We start from the raw sequence: 23,117 nt of genomic DNA on the forward strand, positions 1-23,117 counted from the left end.
CAACAGCCTCCCCTGTGTGGTTACAGGAAACAAAGCCTCCAAATGCATCTTCTGAATGGAAACTTTCTGGGCACACCTTGTCCAAAGTTAATTCATCAACTTTGGACCTTTCAGAGAGCCATGAGCCTCTCCCCACAGCACAAATTCTTTGTCAGCAACCATCGCCACCAAAAGGCTCAGAAGCAAAAAGTCAAGAGAACCTAACATTTAGTGCTTTATTTTATGTCCTGTGATTCTTGGGACTGTGGTGCCTCACTCTTGGAGGTTTCCAGTCCTGGCTTTGCTTCCAGGCAGGACTGAAGTGTCCTCAGAGCATCTCCATCATCCTGGTGGCTGCCCCATGAGCCAGGCTTGTGCTCTCTGAGGATCAGGAATAGACCCTCTGTCTGAAGGAGAAGCTGCTGAGAGAGAAAGGGGCTCTGGTTTTGATGACCTGTGGCTCTCTGTCTTCACCAAGGAGAATGACATCCCCTTAATCAAATCCAAGACATGTTTCATGCTTTGGTCCTTGTCACCCTTCTCAAACTACTGCTGATTCCCAGAGCTGGGGCACAGTGAGCACAACTCCTGTCCCTTTGCACCAGCCCACCCATGGCACCAGCACAGCCTTCTGCTCCCAGTAGAAACCCCCAGAGGTTTTTCTGGGAGTAGGAAGAAGGGGATAGGATGTTTTGGGCTCCCAGGCCAATAGCCAGGGAACTGGATCTGTGGCTCTATGGTGAACTCTCCCTGGGGTGATATGGACTGATGCTGGTGGCATGGTGTGCACAGCACAAACATTGGCCAGGAAGGTGAGCTCCCACAGGGCTGAAGATACAGCTAAGGGTATGGAAAAGAGGGGTTTAGTTGCCTAACCTATTGAGAAATGGTGCACCTTGTGAGGTACACTCCCTGCCTGTGTTTGCAAATGTGACTGGAATTATTAAAGAATGATGACAAACAACGTGATATCTTTAGTGTCTCCTGACAAGCGTTGTGGATTTCTTGGTTTCTTCAAACTCTGGGAAAAAAATGCAATTTTTAAAATCTGTCTGTATAAGAGTTGAAATGTTACTGCTACTTTAGAGCCTGGCAAGAAAACACTCACAGTGGGTTGGAAAAATATTTCCTCCTTGTATTTTATAGTCTTGTAAATCTCCAGTGTCTTTTCCATCCAGGGTGCAGAGGCTGTGATGTGCAGTCATGATTCTAAACCAACACAAAGATTTATACTTTCTGCCACCCAGCCCATGGTAATGTTGAAGCAAAATTTGTCCCCATCCTTTTTCTCTTCAAAGGGACAGGATGCTCAGAGGCTGGGTTTAAGTGTAGGTTAACCATCTGCACGAAGAGAATGAGTGACCTTTTGATTTGCCTCCACTACTGAGCCAGCTGTGAATTGCAAAGCAATCCTTGGCCAGCACAGTCAGATGCAAAGCAGAGAATGTACCTCACCCTGCTGGAAACCAGTTCTTTTCCCAGCCTGAGAACTGCAGAGAAAAGAAAATATCTGTTGTGTTCTAGCAAGGCAGGCTGCATTGTTTGCAAAGTGTCCCTTATTTATTTGAATTTTGCTAAGCTGTCTCCACTTTCTGAGGCCTTCTGGAAAGAAATGATTTTGCTAGTAGTGCCCTTTCTATGGAAAACAGTTCCCAGCTGGCTGTGTCAACACCAACGTGGGAGGAAGAGACTTGCTGGAGAAGGGACAGAGGAAAAAACATCGGTCTGGATGCTGCTTCTTTTGTATTGCCTGCCTTAGGCAGGGCAGTCCCCACCTGGGGGACTCCCTGGGACTTAGGGCATGGGTGACTGCAAGGGGCCAGGTGCTTTCTGGGGGACTCAAGTTGCCTTCTTGAACGACAGAAGCAGGAAAAGTGTAGCTCTGAGGACCCTCAACAGTTTGCTGGCTGGCTGCAGCAGTTGATTAGTCAGCTCTACAAGCTGATGGAGGTGCTGAGCTGGGCTCACACAAGCTTTCCACCCCGAGGTGTTGCTGTGCTGTGAGACTGGGTGCAGTAGTTTTGCCTGGCACACTCCTCTGCTGGCCTCATGCAGCAGATGTCACCGAGGTCTTTGCAGAAGTGCATTTTGGAGCACAGAATCAATTGCCTGAGGAACAGAAAGTGCTGCTCAGCTGTAGGTGTGGAGCCACTTCTCCCAGCAGGGACTCAGCCCTGTCTGAGCAAACCAGAACCCCCAGTGTGTCCTTCTGTTCATACCTAACACTGGGCTTGGCTGTAGCATCAAAGGTACAGAAGGAGCACTGACACAAATCACTGCACATGCCAGTTCTCTGCATTCAGTCCCTTATCAAGGTTAACCCCAGGGTTAACTCATGTCTTGCCAAAGGCTCTGTAGTGCCCAGGAGTCCAATGACAAAGCCCAGAAGCTGCTTCACGTAACCTCAGGCACCTTGAGCATCCTCCCTCTAGAGTCATCAAGGCCAAACCAGCAAACATCTCCATGCTGCTGAGGTCTGCCAGATCTTTCTGTTAGATGGAGAAGGTTTGGATGCACCAGATCAGCTCTGCCTCCCATGCAGTGACACAAATTGCAGCCCATCCACACAACCTGCCACCAGAGCTGGAGGAGGATCAGGCTGCCTTCAGTGGTGCCTGAGACAGGGACAGCTCCATGGCTGGTGCTGGGACCAGTGCTGCTAATGCTGGATCATACAGAAGCTCACAGCATGGCCCTGCCATGGACTGATCACCCAGTTTACTTACAGTGATTATCAGCATGACCTGGAAAAAATTCCATGGTTCTTTTGCGAGGATCATCTTCCTCAGGACTCATATCTTCTGCCTCCCATTGGTTGGACACCTTGAAGAATCTGCTGCAGCTGCCATAGGCACAGCACTGGTAGGCATAAGGTACCTCGAGGACTCTGAAAAGGAGGAAAGCAGAAGTTTCAGGGGCTTCACCTCCATGACCTGGCTTTCTGGTGCTTTGCACCTTTTGCTTCATCTCTACGTGTGACAGGAGCCAATCCATCAGGTGATGGTTGGATCAAAACAGGACTTGGCTCTGGTGAAGGACTCCGTGTAGGACACAGTGTGGACCTAAGTTGCCCCCCGCTGTCCCTGCACTGCCCACCCTTGGCTGTCTGGCAGGAGGATGGTGCCAAACCCCAGGTTTGGAAACTGCACTGAAGACCCTGAATCACAGAATGGTTTGGGTTGAAAGGGACCTTTAGAGCTCATCTAGTCCAACCCCCCTGCAGTGAGGGGTTGGCTGAGAAACCAGATCAGGTTCCTCAGAGTTCCAGGGATGGAGCATCTCCCACCTCTCTGGCCAAACGAGGGTAATTCCTAACAACCTTTCTTTGTTCTCCCTAAGCTGAAGGAGCCTCTTTTCCACACCCCCTGGTAATATGCCACATATATGTGGAATCTTTGTTTTTTACCCCAGGGCCATTTTTTCCTGGGCATCCTTTCTTTTGTTCAAGGTGGAAAGGTCCCCAAGAGCTTCAGTGAGTGCAAGTTCTCCCTTGCTTCTTTCTGAAAGTGAGAGAGGCATCTCCAGCCTCTGGTTCCATGAGTGTGGTTCACCCCTGCCAGGGAAATCTCAGGTCTCTCAAGTCTAGCAAGTGATTTGAATATTTCTGATTTCTACTTGAAAGGAGTATTGTTAGTTGTTTACAGCATGCACTGCAAAGTTAATTAAAAAGCAGATGAGCATCATCTGGATGAAACACCAGCCTATCAGTCAGCAGCTGCATTTTCTTTAAAGACAGAAAACTCTGGTTTCTTTGCTGGAAGTCAGGATGACTGCTGATGAAGGCAAAGGGACCTCAGGTTTTCCAGACAATTAAGGCCTTCTGACAAGATCAGTAAATATGGTGAAACTCTATATTCTAAAAATATGCTTTTGTTTTAAGTACCCAAACATTTCTGGCTGAGCCCAGCAGGCTATGGAAACTCTGTATACAAGCTTGCTTCCTGTTATAAGCTCCAAATTAAATCCTATTATTGAAAGGTGGTAGGGACGCACAGATCCTCCCATGATGGCTTGGAACAGGGGATTCCTCCAGATATATGCCCCAAGAAAAAGACTACTTAATGTCAGTACCCCAAAATTTAGGAGATTTTATTGGATCAACCACCTGGCCTGGCTAAATGAACCCCTCCTGCAAACAATCTCAGGGGTACAAATCCAAATCAGTTCCACAGATGTCAACAGAATTAGTTTAGAGGAAGAATGTCCCTGGAAGTGCTCAAGGAATTGCAATATTGGGTGTAGAAAGCCCTCCAGGATCTTCTAGGATCCCCTGCTAACCCGTCATGCAACAAATCCCAGCTCCAGGGAGCCCTGAAAGTCAGAAGAGAAAGCCCTGCAGACACCACTGCTGAAGAAAAGCAGAGTGAAAGCCCCAAACCTTTCATTGGAGCTGAGTTCTCGAGCCCAGTTGGGGCAGTGGTCTGTGACCCCAGCACTGGGGTTACAAATCTGAGAAGCTACAGCCTGGGGACCCCTGGCAGGATGAGTGGAGCATCAGCTCAGACACACTTAGCTCCAAGGGAACCCCTTGGGTGGCCCAAGCAAACGTTGGCTTCACCTTAGGTAAATTCACATCATCTGGACCACAAGCCCCTCATCCTGAGGGAAGGTCCCATGCTGGAGGCTCACTACTAAGGGAGGGTCAGGAGAAGCAGAGCCTGTGGTGCAGCACTGTGCTCAGAGCCCTTTGTAGCCTCATCTTGTTCAGTTTGACCCCTTCAAGCTCCTCATTAATCCATAGCAGACAAGACACGGCCACACAAACAGAGTTTACTGAAGAAAAGCTGGATGTCATTAGCTAGGACTGGCTTCTGGGAATGTTTTCCATTGAGAAGAGCCCTGAGCTGGGCCCACTCCATGCTTTCCACTTTGTGTGTATGTTTGGGGTAGGAGTGCATCACCACTTTCCTTGGAAGGCTTTAGAAGATGAGGAGTGTGAGCAGCAGCAGAAGCTTCCTCAACCTATTGGCCTGAAGGATGGAGGAAAGCAGGAGATAAACAAGGAAAGCAGGAGGCTGATTGCTCAGAGCAAATCCAGGCTGTGCTGAAGGCCAGGAGTGAAAGAACCAACACCACCAGTACCTCATTTTGGGGAAGCTCTCCTTGGTGAAGGGCTCGGAGAGAGCTGGGTTGCCTTGGAGCTTCAGATGTGTCAGGCCACCCAAACCATCCAGAGGCAGCGTGACCAGCTGGTTATCAGTCAAGTCCCTGGTGAAGGGAAAGCAGACAGGAGACTGCTGTCAGGGTTTTGCTGGTGGAATCTCAGCCCAGCAGAGGCTGGGAGAGCAATGCTGCCTGCCTTGAGTGCTCCCTCTAATGTGATGCTAAAATGGGGCTGGCTGCTGCATGGGCACCAAGATCCTCAGGAGATAAATGGGCTGATACTGCAGTCCCTGGGGAAGATGAGGGGTGGGGGGTCAATGCCCATGCTGAAAGCTCTGGGTGGTGTCTCCTTCTCTGTATCTGCCCCAGGCATCTCTTCCCCCACCACTTCCCCCATAACAGATCAGATATGACTGTGGCTCCCAGCCCACACAATACCCAAGAGGTGAGGGGGTTGAGGGCTTGGGACCCCTCCAGAGGACACCAGTGTTGATCCTCAATGACTTTTGCTGATATGGTCTATCTGCTGGTTTTTTATAAAGGCACCTAAAGCAGGCAAGAAAGCACCAGAAGTTTAAGTGTTCAGAGTGAGAGCACCTTGAAGCCTGCCCCTTCTGCTCTTTTATCATCCCTTTAATATTGATAGGAAACCCTGGGAGTTGGTAAACCTTCTGCTATCTGACTGCCAAGGTGTCCTGGTGGCTTGGGGAGTCAGTCTGAGCTGATACCTGCTGGCCAAATCCCACTGGGAAAGAAAAATCACTGCAACTTACAGCTTAGTGAGGGAGTGCAGGGTCACAAAGGCTTCAGGGTGGATAAACTGGATGTAATTCCAGCTCAGGTCTCTGCAAGGCAAGGACATGGCATTAAGAGGTGTGCAGAACAAGGCAGTGAAGGTGCTGACGCTGGCCTGGTCAAGGGGTTTGATGCAAGCCCCTTGGTCAGCATCAAGTTCTGTCTCATTCCAGCTCCCTGAAGGGAAATACATTTGGGTCTATGTCCCACTGGCTTCTAAACATCCCAAATCAAGTGGGATGCTCTGCATGGATGTTGTGGGAGTGCATGGCCCGGGACAAGGATGTGTGAGAAAAGGGGTGCTGGAGCTTGTGCACACTGGAGATCCCCACCACGAGTTTTTGTCTGTGTGGGCATTTGGGGGATTCACATCTGTGATGGGGGCTGTGCCACAGCTGTGTTAGAACCTGTGGTGTGGGGTGTCCACCTGCCCGGCAGGTGAGGAGTTTATTTACAGGGGGTGTCTGCATGCAGATAAAGCCAGGGGAAGGTCTACATGTACAGAATCACACAGAATCACAGAATCATCCAGCTTGGAAAGGGCCTCTGAGATCCTCAAGTCCAACCCTTGATCCACTCCCAGTGCAGTTCCCAGCCCATGGCACTGAGTGCCACATCCAGGCTCTTTTGAAATATCTCCAGGGATGGAGAATCCACCCCTTCCCTGGGCAGCCCATTCCAATGGCTGAGCACCCTCTCCAGAAAGAAATTCTTTCTCATGTCCAACCTAAACCTCCCCTGGCACAACTTGAGACCTCTTGTGCCCTCTTGTCTTGCTGAGAGTTGCCTGGGAAAAGAGCCCAACCCCCCCTGGCTCCAACCTCCTTTCAGGGAGTTGGAGAGAGTGATGAGGTCTCCCCTGAGCCTCCTCTTCTCCAGCCTCAACACCCCCAGCTCCCTCAGCCCTTCCTCACAGGACTTGTGCTGGATCCCTTCCCAGCCTCCTTGCTCTTCTCTGGACCTGCTCCAGCACCTCAATCTCCTTCCTGAGCTGAGGGGCCCAGAACTGGACACAGGACTCAAGCTGTGGCCTCCCCAGGGCTGAGCACAGGGGCAGAATCCCTTCCCTGGACCTGCTGGCCACGCTGTTCCTGAGCCAGCCCAGGATGCCATTGGCCTTCTTGGCCACCTGGGCACACTGCTGGCTCCTCTTCAGCTTCCTGGCAATCCAGACTCCCAGCTCCCTTTCTGCCACTCTGTGCCCAGCCTGGAGCTCCCCACGGGGTTGTGATGTTGAACCTCATCCCATTGGGATCAGCCCAACTCTCCAGTCCGTCCAGGTCCCTCCTGCCTTCCATCTGATCCACACTCCCCTGGAACTTGTGGAAATCTGTGAATTTCCTAATGGTGGACTCAATCCCCTCATCTGAATCACCAGTGAAGATATTAAACAGAACTGAGCCCAGCACTGATCCCTGGGGGACACCAATTGGATTCAGCCCCATTCAGCACCACTCTCTGTGGCCCTCCAGCCAGTTCCTAACCCAGCACAGAGAGCTCCTGGCTGATCCAGGGCCTGACAGCTTTTCCAGGAGAATGCTGTGGGAGATGCTGTCAAAGGCTTTGCTGGAGTGCAGGCAGACTCCATCCACAGCCTTCCCCTCACCCACCAGGAGGGTCACCCCAGCAGAAAAGGAGATCAGGTTGGTCAGACAGACCTGAGTTTGTGTCCTGTTCCGTTGTAAAGGGAAGTGGAAAGGGGACAGAACAGCAAAGCCTGGGAGTAGAGGGAGTGGGATGGGGAAGCTCCACATCTGCAATAACCTCAGCATCCCCCTGCCTGGCAGGACTTACATGGAGCGCAGGGCCAGCAGCTGCACAAAAGTGTCTGCTCTGATTTCATGGATGCTGTTGTGCTGGAGACCACTGGAAAAAGAAAAAAAAAAAAAAAAACAAAAAACCAGGAACTAATATGAGAAAGGAGCTGAAGACAGCATTCATACTGTGTAGGGATCTCTGTCCCATGGCAGCAGACACAAACTGTCACTGTGGAAGCTGTCACTGGAGCTTGGCAGACACGCTCTTATTGCAAGGGGAAAACAGGATGAACAGGAAAAACATTTTCCTGGGAGTACTTTAGGTAAAAACACATCCAGCTCTGACTCTGTCCTCAGAGCTCCTGAAGAGGCAGCAAGGGCAAGGTAACTCATTTTCACATGATTTTTGAAGTGTCCTCATGTCTGGTTTTGCTAAGGTTGCATGAACTGGTCTGGCCATCTAGGTCAGGGTGTTGCAGAGACCAGGGACAATCTTTCCAGTTTATTTTTGTGGGGATGCTGTTCCCACATATCTGCTTTATTTTTCCTTCTATTTTTTTTCTCCAAAAGGCCAAGAACTTCTGCTAGATTTGAAGTGTAGGGCCAGATCTCCACACACTTGGAATTTACTGGGAATAACTCTGTCTCAGGGAAACAGAGGAGTCTCCCAGGGTCCAGAGGAGACCCAACTCAAGTGCAACACCTGAGGAAAGCATCAGTCTCCTACGGAGGGACTAGTCCTGAGCAGTGTGGATAAGAACTGCTTTGTGCCCATGGCATGGGACCCCACCTTGAAACAGAAGAAATTTATGGTGTAGATAAACCCATTTCTTGATGAGCTCATGCTGGAACTTGAGTTACTGAAGTAAAATTCAGCCCTGTCATGTACTACTTCTGTTTGCTGTGCCTGCAACCTCTGAGTTAATTAAACTCCTGTGTCCAGGGGCTTTATTTTTACTCTGTATTTGCACAGGCAAAGAGTGGAGCTTTGGTCCATTTGTAGCCTAGAGTCAGGACAGCTTTCTAGCATTTGCTGACAATTGAGTTCTGTGTGTGGGAATTGCCTCCCTTCCCAAAAGAGCCCTTTCCCCCCAGAGCCAGGGAATCTCTCTACTCACAGCTCCTCCAGCCGCTGACACCGGTGGAAACTGGGCAGATCTTGGATTTGGTTGTGTGACAGCTCTCTGCAGGGAATACAGAAATGTTAGGAGAGCAAAAGTGAGTGCCCCTGAGCCTTCCCTTGGGAAGCAGGTACTGCTGGAAAGGGATTGACCTGGCTGCCACCTCCTCAGCTGCAGAAAGCAAATCCCTGGCAAAAGGATCTCCTCTCGGCCATTCCTGATGCTTGCTCTGAGCATCTTTGTGCAAGGCAAGGATTCCTTTAGGCTTTACCTGCTCATCCAGCCCCAACCCAGCTCCCTCCAGCACCATCTGTGGACTGACAGAGCTGTCTCTACAGCTGGGGGTGAGCTTTTCCTCCCCAGCCCCAACTCAGCTGTGAAATGTCTCTGTGCCAGATGCTGCCATGCACAGCTTTGCTTTCCTGTGGGCAAAGCAGGGAGGTGTTTGTGTCAGAGCTCCTGAGCTGCTCTTGGGCATGGGGGAGCTGACCAAAGCTGCTGATGTTCTTGCAGAGCCTGGGAAGGTTTTGGCCAGCCAGGAAGGTTTTGGCTTTGCCTCCTTTCCAGCACAGCAAACTTGACTGCTGGGCTCCATCACCTCCGTTCAGCCTTTTCTGGCCTCTCTCCAGAGCTAGGGGAGGTGGCACTGGCAGGGATGTGGTACAGGACATTACAGACTGTGAACAGCTCTCGTCCCCCTTCTCTCATGTGCTGTCACTTGAAGAAATTCAGGCAAGCTCCCATTCCTACTGCTTTATGGCCCAGTGTCATGCCAGCACCCAGGGCAGAGTGACTGGGTAGGCAGAGGAAAACCTACCCTGGCACAGTTTAATGTAAATTTACTAAAATTGAAATGGGTAAGGATCCTGGGTAAGGATTCATGCTTAAAATCAGCTCTTTCTCTCCACAGCAGAGGCTGTTGTTTAAGAGAAATTTGCCCCAGAGTATGTGGCTTCCCCACTAACTTTCCAAACTCAGTTTTCATATTTCTGTCAATAAGGTGCTGCTAAAACATTTCAATGATTCATATTTTTCACCAACTTCCTCTCTACTAGTTTTCTGTGGTGAAAGAGGAAGGGAAAAGCAAGCCAAAGTTTTGTGCTTGGCTCTGGAAACTGTCACCCAGTACAGAGAAAGAGCCAGAGCCGTGGCATCAGTCAGAGCTATGGTATTGGCCACTTTTCCCTGGTCCCTGTGCCACTTTTCCTATTGGACCTGTGTCAGGATGACTTAGCTAGAAAATGACAGAAGGAGAACACAGCCCCAGGAATTATTTCTGGTTCCTCCAGAGCAGGGGTAACCAGATCTAACCAGCAGAGCAGCCCCAGTCACTGCTGCTGTGTTGTGGGCACAGCAGGGTGGCACTGGTGGCATTAAAGGACATTCACTCTGCTCAGAGAAGTTTCATCTGTTTCTCCTTGAGAGGAAAGACAAATCTATGCCCTGAGGAGAAGCTCTGGATGAAAGCAGCAGGATGCTACCAGGTTGATGCCAAGGTCAGGCTGGGCAAGTCTACCCTGAGCTCAGCCTCAGACTCCTGGGGTGGCTCCTACAGCAGAAAATCTGCAGCATGGTGGGAGCAGGAGAAGGTCAGAAACACGATGTTAACTGTGCCCTCTGTGCTCAGATGCATCACACTGGTAACCTCAACCTGCCAAGAGGCTGAAAGTGGGGGAAAGCAGCAAGAGCAGCCATGAGCACTGCAGGGACAGGAGGCCAAAACTTTTAAAGGCAAGAGAGATGTGAACGTGCACCAGCATTAGCCCTCATACTCTCTCTCCAAACTCTGAAAGTAATTAAATTAATCTCAGTAAAATTAACTGGGAAAGAGGAACAAGGAGCAAGGTGTGGTGTTCCCATAAAACTCTCCCTCAGGAAGGAGCAGGTGTGAGAAATAGGATCTGCTGCAAAGGTTTAACGTCTGATAACTGGAGAACATGCACAGAGCACTTGGAACCCTACAGCCTGGGCCACTCCAAAGGCTGCACTTCAGTGGCAAGATGTCCACTGAACTGATCCGGATGTCTAAAGATGAGAGATTTTCCCTACAGGGGCAGCTGGAGCCAAAATGCTCCAAAAGTGATCTGCAAAGTTACAAACTGCATTACTGCGTTCTTTTTTTTTTTTTTTTTTTTTGTTCCCAATTTCTGTGAATCAGAATTCCTTCCTGTTGTTTTCCTGGAAGAAACTTGTTTTCATTTTCATTTTGCTTGTATAAAGACTGATGAGAGGCAAGCCTCTTGCTCACCCTAAGGCTGAAAACTCCTATAAATCTGGCTCGTGACTCATTTCCTGAGGATGTCTTTTGCTGCAGACAAAGTTGGGGATCTCAAGAACAAGGGGTGTGATTCCTGAGAAAGTGCAGGAACACAAGAAGGTCATCTTGTGTAGCTGGTCCCCTCCCTGAGCTAGACAAGAAGAAAGTCCAGTGTCTGATGGAACTTTTGACCAGCTCAGAAAGAAGAGGAATGTGTTACTCACAGGACTCGGAGACTGGGCAGCTGCTGGCACATCCCTCTGGGGAGTAACTGGATGCCCACTCGGGTCAGGGTCCTAGAGAGGTGGAAGAGAGAGAAGAAACCTTGAGAGCCAGCACAGGGACTCTGTGACCCACAAGCCCAGCTATGAGTCCTGGGTAGTGGCAGCAGAGACAGTAATGGGATAATGTAATACCTGGAGACAAATAAAATCTGGCTTGGAAATGGGCACTGCTGCTGGAGCTGGTGAAGGTGACTGTGCCTACCAGAAATTCTGGGACACTGCTGAATACTGAATTAATTCCTGTCCTTGGCCATGTAAAGGGCAGGTGGCAGTGTCCTCTATGGCATGCTCTGCAATTCCAGTTCCCCATTGTCCAGGCTGATGATCTGCCCAGAGCCACGACTGGCTCAGAAACCCATGGATGTGGGATGGATGGTGTGTCCCTGAGGCAAGGCATGGCCAGGTCACACTCCTGGGCTGGGGCTTAGCTGGGCTCCCAGTCTGGGCACAGCTTGTGGACTCACACCCTAGAGTGGAGAACAGTGGGTGTCCAGTGACAGCCTGTTCTGCCAGTCCTGCTCTCCTGGGTGTGGTGGTAGAAGGGTGGGACCAAACCCCTGCACTGGAGCACTGCACCCAAAGGTTTGTTCCTTCACAGATGCAGAAGGGAAGGAAGGAAGAAAGGGAAAAAAAAAAAAAAAGAGAGCAACTCACAGAAAGGAAAGCTGCTTTCAGGAGCCACAGGGGTGAAACGAAACAGAGAGGTGAGTGGCCAGGGAGAGGCAGAGCTGAAGACAACCAACTGCACAGCATTGTGAAAGCTGTCCTGTCTGAAACAGCCTGGACCACCTTGAAGGAGGAAGAGCACAAACAGAAGGGTAAAAAGGAGAGAGTTGCCACTCACAAAACTTCTAGGCTGGTGGTGCCTTTAAGGTTTGGGAATTCTCTGATGTCCGTTGCACCATTGAGCGACCTGCAGAGAAATGAGGGTGAAGTGAGGTGGACAGAGGGACCTGGGAGGAGGTGCAGGGGCCCAAGGTCCCAGCCCCCTCAGCCATGATGGCAAATCTGCTTCCTCACACTCAGATGTGCTCCTCAGAGGCCCCGGTTTCAAGGTGGCCCTCTGGCCACTGCTGGCCAGGGGGTGGAGCAGGTGGCTCACAGAGTGAGGATGCAGGAGCTGGAGATGGGTGCAAGGAGATTTGGCAAGGTTGGACCCTCCCCAACCACTAACAGTCCTGGTGTGATCTCTACCCAAATAAAATAAAAAACCCCAAGTAATTACCGTGGGGAATGTAAGCAGGGTATCCCCCCCCAGCCTGCCCAAGCCTATGCATTTGGATCTAAAGCATGCATAAGTGCTGGCAGGATCTATTTCATTTCCCTGAGTGTGTGTTCCTGCAGGGAGAGACTGGGTGAAGCTTATAAATAGAGAGTTCAAGGTTGCCTCTGCCTCAGTATTTTAGTGCCACAACAGATCAGCTGAGAAGCCAGAAAGTCAGCAGCTGCTGTGGTCCAGATGGTGCCCACTACGTGGTGGTGGCCTTGGAGCAGGCTTAGGGCCATGTGTGTGAAGAAAGCACTGGGACCAGTGGCTGCCCTCTGAGATTATTTGTGCAATGGCACTGGTGTTATGGGACACGTGTTCCTCCACTCCTTCATCCCATGGAGGAAAACATATGCCTCCAGGGTCCTTGTGTCTGGGCAGCCAGGCAATAAATAGTTCAGGGCTGGTTTGAGCAACATGCAGAAAAAGTTGTGGCACTTGTGAGCAAAGTCTTTGCTGGTGCTGGTGCAGCTGTGGAGACCCTAGAAAACCCCAGTGCCAGTCAGCTGAGTGGGCAGGAGGAATGAATTGCTCTCTCCAAAATAGCCTTCTTAAATTATTCTTCCCCAGTAGAAAACACCTGCAGTATCTACTCCTTGGCTCAGTCCCTTTGGGACTGTCCAGAGGAGTGGCATCATGGTCTTCTATGGGCACAAGGGTCTAGAAAAGAGGAGAGGAGAAGGCCACCAAGGTGTCCACAGGGATGTGTTGGGAGCTTGGATGTTTTACCTCTCTGTGGTGAACTTACAGAGTGTGGAGCTTTGGCAAGTACTGGAAAGCAGACTGTCCAACAAACTGGATAGGATTGTCATAAAAGTGGCTGCAAAAGGAATGATTAACCAGTCAGACTCTGCTGGGCATGAAGAAAAGATGCTATTACAGGTCAGGGGTCTTGGAGCAACTGGTAGTAAACTATGTACGAGGTGCTGCCTATCCTATGGGTAATTGTTGTTTTCTAGAAAGCCCCAGGCTCTCCCACTAGCCTGTTCTGGCTGAACAGTGGCCCACCTGGCATCTTCTGGTGCTCTGAAATAGCTCTTTAGGGTCCTGCTGAACCAGGCAGGGTAGAAATATGCAGCCCCCTCCTTAGCCTTGCTGCAGTCCTGCAACCTTGCTGGGTTCCAGCCTTGCACTTGATGACACTCTGACCCTACACAGCCACAGCACTGCCATTTTTCCTACTTGTCAGAGCCAGTGGGGAGAACTGAACTCTTATCCAACGAGCTTTATCAGGAGTTGAATCATCTCCAAGCAGCATTTCCCCCCCACTAGCTGTGAAAGAGCAGATTCGATGGAGATCTGAATATTCTGTTCTTTCTGGTGTTGCTCCATGGACAACAGAAGTCAAATTGTGATTGTGATGACAACTGTCAGACATTCCAGCCCAAGACATCTGGAAATGCCCCTTTCTGTGGGATATAAGAATTTAGGAAAACTCATTTAATTTTCTTACATTGTTTGGAGGAGGGGATTCCCAACGAATGCATTCTCTGGAATAGCTTTGATGTTGTTGTTATGGAAACCACTGTTGGGAGAAACAAATATCTTGATATCAATGGATGAAAAAGACTTGGAAACACCTTTCCTCCACACTTTAAAAGGCACGGAGACTTCAAAACACACACAAAATTGGAGGTGGAGGCTCTTTTCCAGCTGTAGCACCATCCCAGCACTTGAGCCAAGATTGTCCTTGGACCAAGCCCCAGATTCTGCTGTATTTACTCTGTGTATGTGTTAGTGCTCTACAGGTCACTCTCATTAACCCACCAAAGATACAAGGGCTTAAGGTTTAATTCTTTACAGTCAGAAAATAGGAACAAAACAAAAAAATACACACCAAAAAAATCACATGCATGTAGGGAATTGCAGTTTTTATGGATGATCTCCATTATAGCTCCACAGCTGCTACCCAGGGTGCAGCCTACCATGAATTATTGGCCTGGATGACCTTAAAGTATTTGTAGATTTAGCTGTGATAGTCCTGCTTAAGCTTGAAAAAAGTGCTATCAGCAAACTTTTGCAGCAGAGGAGAGCTCTGTGGCCACAGTGTGACCTCCTGTCCCTCAAAGACAGCCACAGGATCTTGTGTCCAGGACCAAGACCAAACTCTGGGTGATGCTCAGGCTGTTTAGTTGCAGAATAGTCTGCCTGAGTGATTAGTTGGATAGCTTCTTGAAATTTGTCTCTTATTTAGTGATGGGCATTTCAAAAGCCATCCCAAAGTGGATTAATGATCTTATTCTTATGTTGAAAGTCAGAGTAATACCCATTACTGGTCTGATCTGAGAAGTCTGGGAATTCTTCGAGTAAGAGAAAAAAAAGTAGTGTCGGGTTTTTACACCAAAACCTTTGCTTTTGTCCTACCCCAGCCTGTCAGCAGTGTGACAGAGTTTTGGTTTTAGGGTCCATAGGAACTGTGGATCCACATCACCTTGATTTGACCCCTATCTTGGGGCTTCTACCTTCATAGAAGTTAAGTGGAATGATTTCCCATCTTCAGTGCTTCTCAGCCTGACCAGTTAGAGGAGGGAAAGCTGGTCACTAAAACCAGTCATCAACCTTTGTAATACCCTGTTATGTCCTGAGAGAGATCAAACAGGAGGCACCTGAAGCCATGGCCTCACAATAATCCAGATAACTCCATGGTTGTGGATCCAAGCTGAGGAATGGACATGAGAAATATCTGGAAATATCAGCTGGAATTTGAGTCCCTCAGCTGTAAGAGGGGAATGAAGAACTGCAGGAGGAGCCTGCCTCAAGCCTGATGGGGATATCCCACTGCCCTCCACCAGCCATGGAGTTTGGTGATTGGAGCTGATAGAAATCCAGGGGATAAACTGCTTTTGCATGCATGGCAGAGAGAGTTTGGAAAGACAGAAAAAAGGCTTGGACTGAGGGCTCTCCTGAAGTCAGAGCACACACAGTTTTACTGATCACTCTGTAAGAGAATGCTTTTTGAAAAGCAATAAATAGAAAATCTCACAGCTCCTGCAGTCGGCCCAGTGTCCTGATAGCCCCGGGGAATTCCAGCAGCTCATTGTAGTTTAGATCCCTGAAAGACAGAGAAGGGAAAAACATTCATTAACGTTTCTGTAGGAAACTCAGTCGAGTGTATCTGTGCTTTGAAGACATGGAAACTTGGTTGTTAAGCACGGGAGACAGGGTTTTCCTTCCTGCTGATCCAGCCACTGCCTGGAAACAAAATCTCACACATTCCTGCAGCAGGAATATTCCTTGCTAGGAGCACTGTCAGGCCAGAACCAGCCCAAGCCATGGTTGCTGCCCCTTGGGCTCCTTCCCCCCAGTCCATCCATGCCAAGAGCTGGACAGTGCACATCTCCAGAGTGTCCCAGCACCCACAGGGCCTTTCTTTGGCTGTGACTCATTTTTTTTTCCTGCCATTTCAGGTCAAAATGAGATTTTATGAAGGACAAGAAATACAAGAGCAGCTTCAGTTGTGTGGGCCCCATGAAAGGGCTTCCCTGGGCTGCTCACCCTGTGGGGATCAGGGACCATTGCCCTGGGGCTCTGGATCACCCCTCCACTGGGACATGCTGGGATGGGAATCAGTGGGAAGGTCAGGCTATGGGAAGGTCTACATCTTCTGATGGCTGGGGAGAACTTCACACTGGAGACTGTGAGCCAGAGGTGGAGGTGATGTGCAAGAGGTATTGACACTGATGAGCATTTAGTTTCATTTTCAGTGTAATACATTAAGTAAAATATAATATGTTGGTCATAATGACAAGTGGAGAGTTTATTGGTCCTGACTGGGCAACAAGAAGAGGCATCTAAGCCTGAATGAAACTTCATGAGCTGTATTTGTTCTCCAAGGATAGGCTGGCATCTCCAGAAAATAATTTATTCATCCTGTGGGCACTGCTGGCCCCTGGGAGGAACAGAGCTGCAAAGGTACCAATCCTGTCTGATGGGAGGGTGCCCACAGGCTGAGCTCCAGATGTGTGCCACTCCTCCTCTGCCATTCCCAAGGCTTTCCTGTGTCACTTCCAGCTGAAAAGGCAACACCTGACCCCGGTGTTACGGAACACTGAGGTCTGCAAACCATGAGCCTGATTCCTACCTGCGTGAACCTCACTGAGTTTTAAGTGGTAGATACTTTGGAACATGAGGGTAATTACTGGCTCCTGGAGATTACTGTATAATTACATTTAATGGACCTCAGAGTAATTACCATGTAACCCGGATTGTGGTTTACGGAACAGAAATAACCCTGCATTTACACAGCAATGAGCTGCTGCCCAATTACCTTGTAATTCTCATCCTCTGGGCCCAGGCACGGTGTAATTATGTTATGATCTCTCTTGCCCCCCCCTCTTGCACAGCCTTCTCCTTTCCCAAGGACCCTGCTCAGGAATTACTCTACAGACTATCTTGGCTCTGCCCTGTAGGTATTTACACAGTAAAGGAACCCAGACAGTCTCCACATTGGTCTTCCCTTGAGCCTTTCAGGTCTCCAGGCTTCTATGACTCATATCCTAGGGAACACTTCCCAGGGAATTGCGGGATAAGGGACAAAAGCAAAAGAAAAATACAGAAAGAGGTTCTCTTGGGTGGATTTTGTCTTGTGGAGCCCTGACAAGGTGCATAACAGGCCCTGTAGCCATGGTTCCACTTGCAGCCAAGGGATGGGACAAGTCCTGCTGTGGGTTTGTGTCCCCATGCCAAGGGTTCTTTTCTCTCTCTGGTTACAGAGGGAGCCTGCACTATGTGAATGGATTTGAGCTCCTGTAGGATCTGCCTCTCAAGGTCAGGAAAAGTTTCAGATGATGGTCTAACATTTGCCAGCGATCAGCATGAGGGGATCACAAGTTTGGTGACAAGACCCCAAGCTTTGCCTCTATTTTGTGTCCAAGCTGCACATGTGAAGCTTCAGCGTGTGTCCTCAGGGCTCAGAGGTGAAACAGGACTGATGTGTCCCCTTCACACACCAGCTCATGTTTGTTAGAAATGAGAGCTCTGTGTCTCCTGAAGAGCTTGCTCTGACACATTCAGTCCCTCGGTTCCAGCATAGCACTGATTTCTCTGCTTGAGCCCAAAATGATCTGTTTAAGAGTGAATAACCCAACACACAACTGCTCATGTGTTGTCTCAGTCTTTTCAAGGTGTAGGTAGAGGCTTGGATGCTCTTAGCCAGTGGTGGCAGCTCTTGGAGGTCCATTTGTCTCAGGACTGAGTCCTTCACATTGTACAGGCTCTGCTCTGTGAGGGAGGCCAGGGCAGGGCTTTGCAAATGTCCAGCCCTTTCTGGAAGCTCTAGGAGAAACTGGAGTGGATTTCCAGAGAGAGAATGAGTGGTTAGAAGTGCAGCCAGGACACTGCTGGGCGTTCTGAAAGCACCAGTCAAATCCCATTAACCTTCAGGTGGATGAACTGAATGAAATCAGAGGGCAATGGTGATGGTCCCAAACATCTGTCTGTGCCTATGGTGCTTAATCTCTATCTGTGCTTAATGCCTTCATTAAGCACGAATGAAAATTACCCAGATGTAATTTTCCAAGCCTGCATTGAGGTTTCAGGGCAGCACAGGAAGTGGCAGAGGTCAGGGGAGGGTGGATGTGTGCCCCTTCCCCCTGGACAGGCCGAGGGGCTGGAATGAACCTGCAGGTGCCAAGGGACCACCCTGGGCAGAGGCACTGGGAACCCCATCCCCAGGTGACACTCAGCTCCTTGCCATTGTGGCACTGACACTGGGGGCAGCTCTGCCATGGCTCCAGGTTGAGATTCTCCCCAGCAATACCCAACATGTCTGTGAGAAGCTGGCAGTTGGAAAATATTGCTCAAGAGAGGAGGCTTGGCTCACCAACAGAAGAAACAATCTTATTAGATCTGTAACCAATAGTATTTACAAGAAATAACTCAATGTGCTGTAATATTTGCTCCTGTCTTTCTCTAAAAATGCATTTCCTTTCCAGCCTGTGTCTCTTCCAGGCAGGCTGGTCTTTCATCAGCACATGAACATTTTGTTTGGACCTCCATGCATGTGCAAGTATCTACAGGACCAGTTTTTCCTGAGTGAACACACACCTTTCCCAGCCCTGGCAGCACCTCAGTGCCTCCCTCCCCCCTGCACTTGACAGATACAAAGGCCATTGTGTTCTGCAGCTCCCATCTCTAATGCTGGCACATCCTGGGCTTGTTGGAAAGTGGAAATGCAACCAGGTGTAGCTGTGCTGCTGCTCCAGCCTCCCTGCCAGCAGCCCTGGTCTGTTCCAGAAGGACAATGTGCCCACCGTGGCTCCTGTTGGGACATCCTGGCAGCTGGCTCCTGGTTTTGGGGACCTGAGCCTCCCTCCTGCAAAACAAACAGGATTCTGCTCCTTAACAGCTCCTCTGAGTGATGACTGCAGCCACTCTTGATTTTGGAGGAGGCTGGAAGAACCCAGAGATGATCCTCAGGTGTCATCTCTTCCCTGCTGTGGGACAACTCTCCCCAAAGCCCAGACCCAAACCAGGACACAAGGTTGGCTTTCTTCTCCTGTCTCCTTTCTTCCCAGAATGTGAGTCAGGCTCTGGTTCAATGACCCAGAAAGAGCCCCTGATCTCAGGGGTGAAGTTTTTTGCTCATTTAGTGTTATTTAGTCCTCGGGTCTTTCAGTGGGTGACATCAGCAGAGCTACATCCATCCCAGACATCACTCCTCTCCTCCTGTCCTCCCATGATGAATTTGTCCCAGTGGAGGGATTCCAGGGCTCCTTCTCCAGCATAGAGTCAAGGCAGATGGGAAGGAGTCTGGGCTCAGAGGGCTAGGGAGGATTTTGTGCTTTGACTTCAGTGGCAACCAAAATCTCTCCACTGAGCATGTCAGTGAACTGTACATCACCTCCAAACCCTTTCCAGGAGCTGGGTGGATACGGAAACTGGAAATGCTGCAGAAAATGCCTCCAAGTGTCTCCATCTCTCCCTGGCTCATCTGAGCCACTCAGGTAATGATTTGGTGGTCCCAGCTCTATGCTGCAACACTTTCCCATTGCTTCTAACTTTGGGACAATGTGGGGAAAGCTGCAAAAAGCCAAACTTGCCAACAGGCAACACTTTCCCCACTGCAATGCTGTGGTACATAGGCTGGGGGGGCCTCCTGGGAGCTGAGCCTCTCTCTGCTGGGGTCTAAGTTGCCCCAGCCCTGGGGTCTGCCCCTGGTTTTGTTTGCTGTGTCTGTGGTCTTCTGGCTGTGGGGAGCTGCCCTTTGGGGCACACGTAGGAAAGTGGACCCTATGCCAGCATCACCTGGTGGAAGGATGCCAGTGCACCATGGCCATAGCTACACCAAAACAATAATAAAGCCTCATAACAAAAAAGAAACAATGGCATGGGATCCAGAAGACAGTTTGCCTGTTTTCAAGAGCTTTTGGAAGCAAAAAAAAAAACAACCCAAACCAGCCAAGAGGTTCCGAAATAATGTGCAAGATAAATGACTATTAAAGAAAAATCACTTTCCTTAATTGGGCTCCAAGTTACCAGCTCTGGGCACCACAGTGGGATGGTGAAAGGAGCCTTGTCTGTTCTTCTTTTTAAAATGAAAACCTTTTAAAGTTCATCTGGTCTGTCCAAGAGACAATGAACTGGCTGGCTTTCCATTGCTGTTATTTCAAGAGTGGGCCTATAGCTTCATATTTGGAAGATCTTAACAAACCCCGTTGTTTATTTAGCAATAAAAAGTAAATTGACATCAAAGGCACAGTTATTTTGGGCTTTAACTGCCAGAGTGATTTGAAGCTGACAACATACAGCCTGGAACTATTAATATCTTCAGTTGGGCCAAAAGGAGAGAAGGAGGGGAAAGAGTCTCAGGTCAATTTTCTGCCTGTTAGGGACTATTAGTGGTTCCACACAGGAAGCCAAAAAAAATTTATATAGTGCTATAAATTCTTCCATAAGCCACAAAACACCACAAATTTGCAGCTAATAAACCTGAAGATGCCATGAGATTAGAAGCTGGGGATGGGACATTTGCTTACTATTTCAGTTCCAGGGCAGTTTGAGGTGTTCCTGGGGGGGGCCTGGAGGGAGACTTTGTGAAGCCTCTGAGAGGGACTTGTGTTTCCACCTGTCCTAATTGAGCATCTAATTGAGCTGCCAGTAAATGTAACACTGCTGCTGCTAGTCCTGGCCAAATCATGCACTGGAAATTATTTAATTCATAGTCTGAAAGCCCAAGGAGGGCTTTGTGACCATTTAGTTCGACCTCTTGCCCAGCACCAACCAGACAGCTTCACTCAGATGCCTTGGATCGAGGTCATGGCTTGAGCTTGAGCTGGGAAGAGCTGCCTGATAACTCTGGAGTATGAAAAGCAACTGTACCATCAGGTGCAGCATTTCTGTGGCTTAGCACCAGCATAAACCCTGCTCTTCTGGCAACCACTGACATGTGCAGGGAGTGTGTGTCCTTCCCCATCACCACAGGGATGAAAAGATGCAGCAAGTGCCTGGAGTGAGTGAAAGGAGGGGAGGGGGGTGTGAAAGTGCTGAGAACACACATCTGACTCCAGCCAGCATGGAGCTGGTGACCCAACCCCTAAACAGAGACATGCAAGAGGGGGATGCTCAAGTGTGCACAGGAGAGAGAAATGGCCCTATCACAGGAATCATCTGCTAGGGTCAGTATTTCCATTTGGGAAGCTAATGATCTCCCACAAAGTCTCATTTTGGGCAAATGATAAGGAGAAGCCAGGCTGTTCCAGAGTGCAAGAGGAGTTGTGGGTGTCCCAAAGGATCAGTCGTGGGTCTTCACATGGCTGTCAGGTACTAATGGTGCCCGATTTCTGCAAGGAGCAGGCAAAGACCTCTGTGCAAGGATTCATTCTGACAGTCTGGCCCGGAAACTTCTCACTTCCACTGAGCCGCAGCATTTACAGGGTTTCTGTGGCACCGAAAGTCTCTTGCTGGGCTGGGGGGACCTGTGTGTCCTTTCATCCCTCCAGCAGCCAGCCCTGCCTTGCACAGCTCTGTTTCTCCATCTACAAGCACAGCAGTGCCCGGAATGCGTCTGTTCCAACCAGGATTTCTGTCTGTTCTCTAACTGACGGAGGTACCAGATTAAATATGTTTTCAATTCCCTTTAATTTATTTAGCGAGGTCGAAATAAGCCCTTGAGAACGGGATCTCGTGGGGGGTCCTGGGAGCAGAGGCGCTGCCACGCACGGATTCTTTGCAAGGCACGGAAGGAGCTGACCACAGCGCGGAGCAGCGCGGAGCCGGGGATGCGCAGACAGAAAACCGCGGAGCTGATGACTCAGGCAGGGGAGGCACGGAGGAGGCTGCTGAGCTTTGCCAGGCAAGGGGAAAAGGGAAGCTTGGGAAAGGCTGAACTCCAGCAGAGCATTTCCTACTGCGGGGAGGAAGCTGGAGCCACTTCCTAAGGTGCAGGAGCTGCTGGTGATCGGCCCCGGCTCCCTGCGGGAGAGATCAGCATATCCATAGGGAAAACGCACAGCTTCCTCTGCAGCCGCTTCTGCTTCTCTTTTCCACGGGCAAACGATTCCCTCTCCCACGTTTCTGGAGGCTCTGACCCCGCAGAGGTGTTCCCTGTCTGAAGGGAAAGTTTTGAGCACCGTGAAGCCCAAGGAGCCAGCGGAGCTCGGGATCCCTGGCAGGTCCCAGCAGGAATGTCGTGGGCTTAGGGACCTGCGGAGACTCCGAGCTGTCTCCTGCTGCAGAATCAGCAGCTCCAGGGTGCAAGAAGGGTGTTGGGAGGATTCTGAGGGCAAAGGGATAACAGGCAGATCCCTCCAAAGGGGGTGATCCTCGAAACAGAGCTATGGACAAATGCAGTGGCTCCAAAACCACCTCTCCACCTTCACTGCCTTCACTTTCTGTCTTTTTTCTTTGTAATCTTGCAAAACAACTTGTCTGCTTTGGGTGGGATGCTGTTCAGCCAAAGCTCAGAGCCCTGTTGGAAGGTACCTGGCAGGTTCAGAGCCAAAGCTTCATCACTGAGGAGACATTTCTGGCAGGCCAGCCTTCTGCTCCTGGGACAAGAGAGGCAGAAAACCCGGAACAATTGGCCCAAGGAGACCACAGGATGGAAGGATATGGTCCTCGTGCTCCCAGACAGTGCTGCTTTCCTTTGCCAATGCGGTTTCCCAGGTTGCTTTCTCTTGAAAAGTCTCCTTCACCTTCCCACCTTCCTTTTCACATCCATTCCCATGATCATCAGAAAAGGAAACGGACTTCATAGCTCTGTTCTTGGACCAGACAAAGGGACACATACACCCAGAGCCCTGAGCTGTGGTCCCTCTTTCCAAAATGCCACCTGCCCTCTTCCTTTCTGCATTCTGAGGCTGGGTACCTGAGCCTCTACTGAAGTCCCCTCCCTGCTCTGGCAGCACGGGATGAGACCTGAGGTGGCTCTGGGGACCCACGCTGACAGACAGCAAGGCTGGAGCATGGGGATGCTGAGGGAGGAGCAGAGCAGCTCAGCACAGAACCCAAAGCATGCTCAGAGGAGTCAAACCCATCAGCTGCTCCAAGAACTGCACAGGTTGGAATTATCATCACCAGACTGAACAAAATCTTTCACATTCAACGTGCTGATGG

At 49.9% G+C, this 23,117-nt stretch overlaps 1 protein-coding gene across 1 annotated transcript in view; it reads right to left on the reverse strand.

Moving 5' to 3' along the window:
* Window positions 1-23,117, reverse strand: part of LGR6 (leucine rich repeat containing G protein-coupled receptor 6) — a 109,404-nt gene that overhangs the window by 4,776 nt on the left and 81,511 nt on the right. The window contains exons 7-16 of the mRNA XM_071768649.1: window positions 15,547-15,615; window positions 14,017-14,088; window positions 13,312-13,383; window positions 12,141-12,209; window positions 11,237-11,308; window positions 8,753-8,818; window positions 7,672-7,743; window positions 5,856-5,927; window positions 5,062-5,187; window positions 2,706-2,866 (exon numbers count right to left, since the gene is read on the reverse strand). Coding sequence (XP_071624750.1) covers window positions 2,706-2,866; window positions 5,062-5,187; window positions 5,856-5,927; window positions 7,672-7,743; window positions 8,753-8,818; window positions 11,237-11,308; window positions 12,141-12,209; window positions 13,312-13,383; window positions 14,017-14,088; window positions 15,547-15,615 — 851 coding nt within the window. The remainder of the gene's footprint in view (window positions 1-2,705; window positions 2,867-5,061; window positions 5,188-5,855; window positions 5,928-7,671; window positions 7,744-8,752; window positions 8,819-11,236; window positions 11,309-12,140; window positions 12,210-13,311; window positions 13,384-14,016; window positions 14,089-15,546; window positions 15,616-23,117) is intronic.

Source organism: Heliangelus exortis, chromosome 25, assembly GCF_036169615.1.
Source record: "Heliangelus exortis chromosome 25, bHelExo1.hap1, whole genome shotgun sequence".
Classification (NCBI taxonomy): domain Eukaryota; kingdom Metazoa; phylum Chordata; class Aves; order Apodiformes; family Trochilidae; genus Heliangelus; species Heliangelus exortis.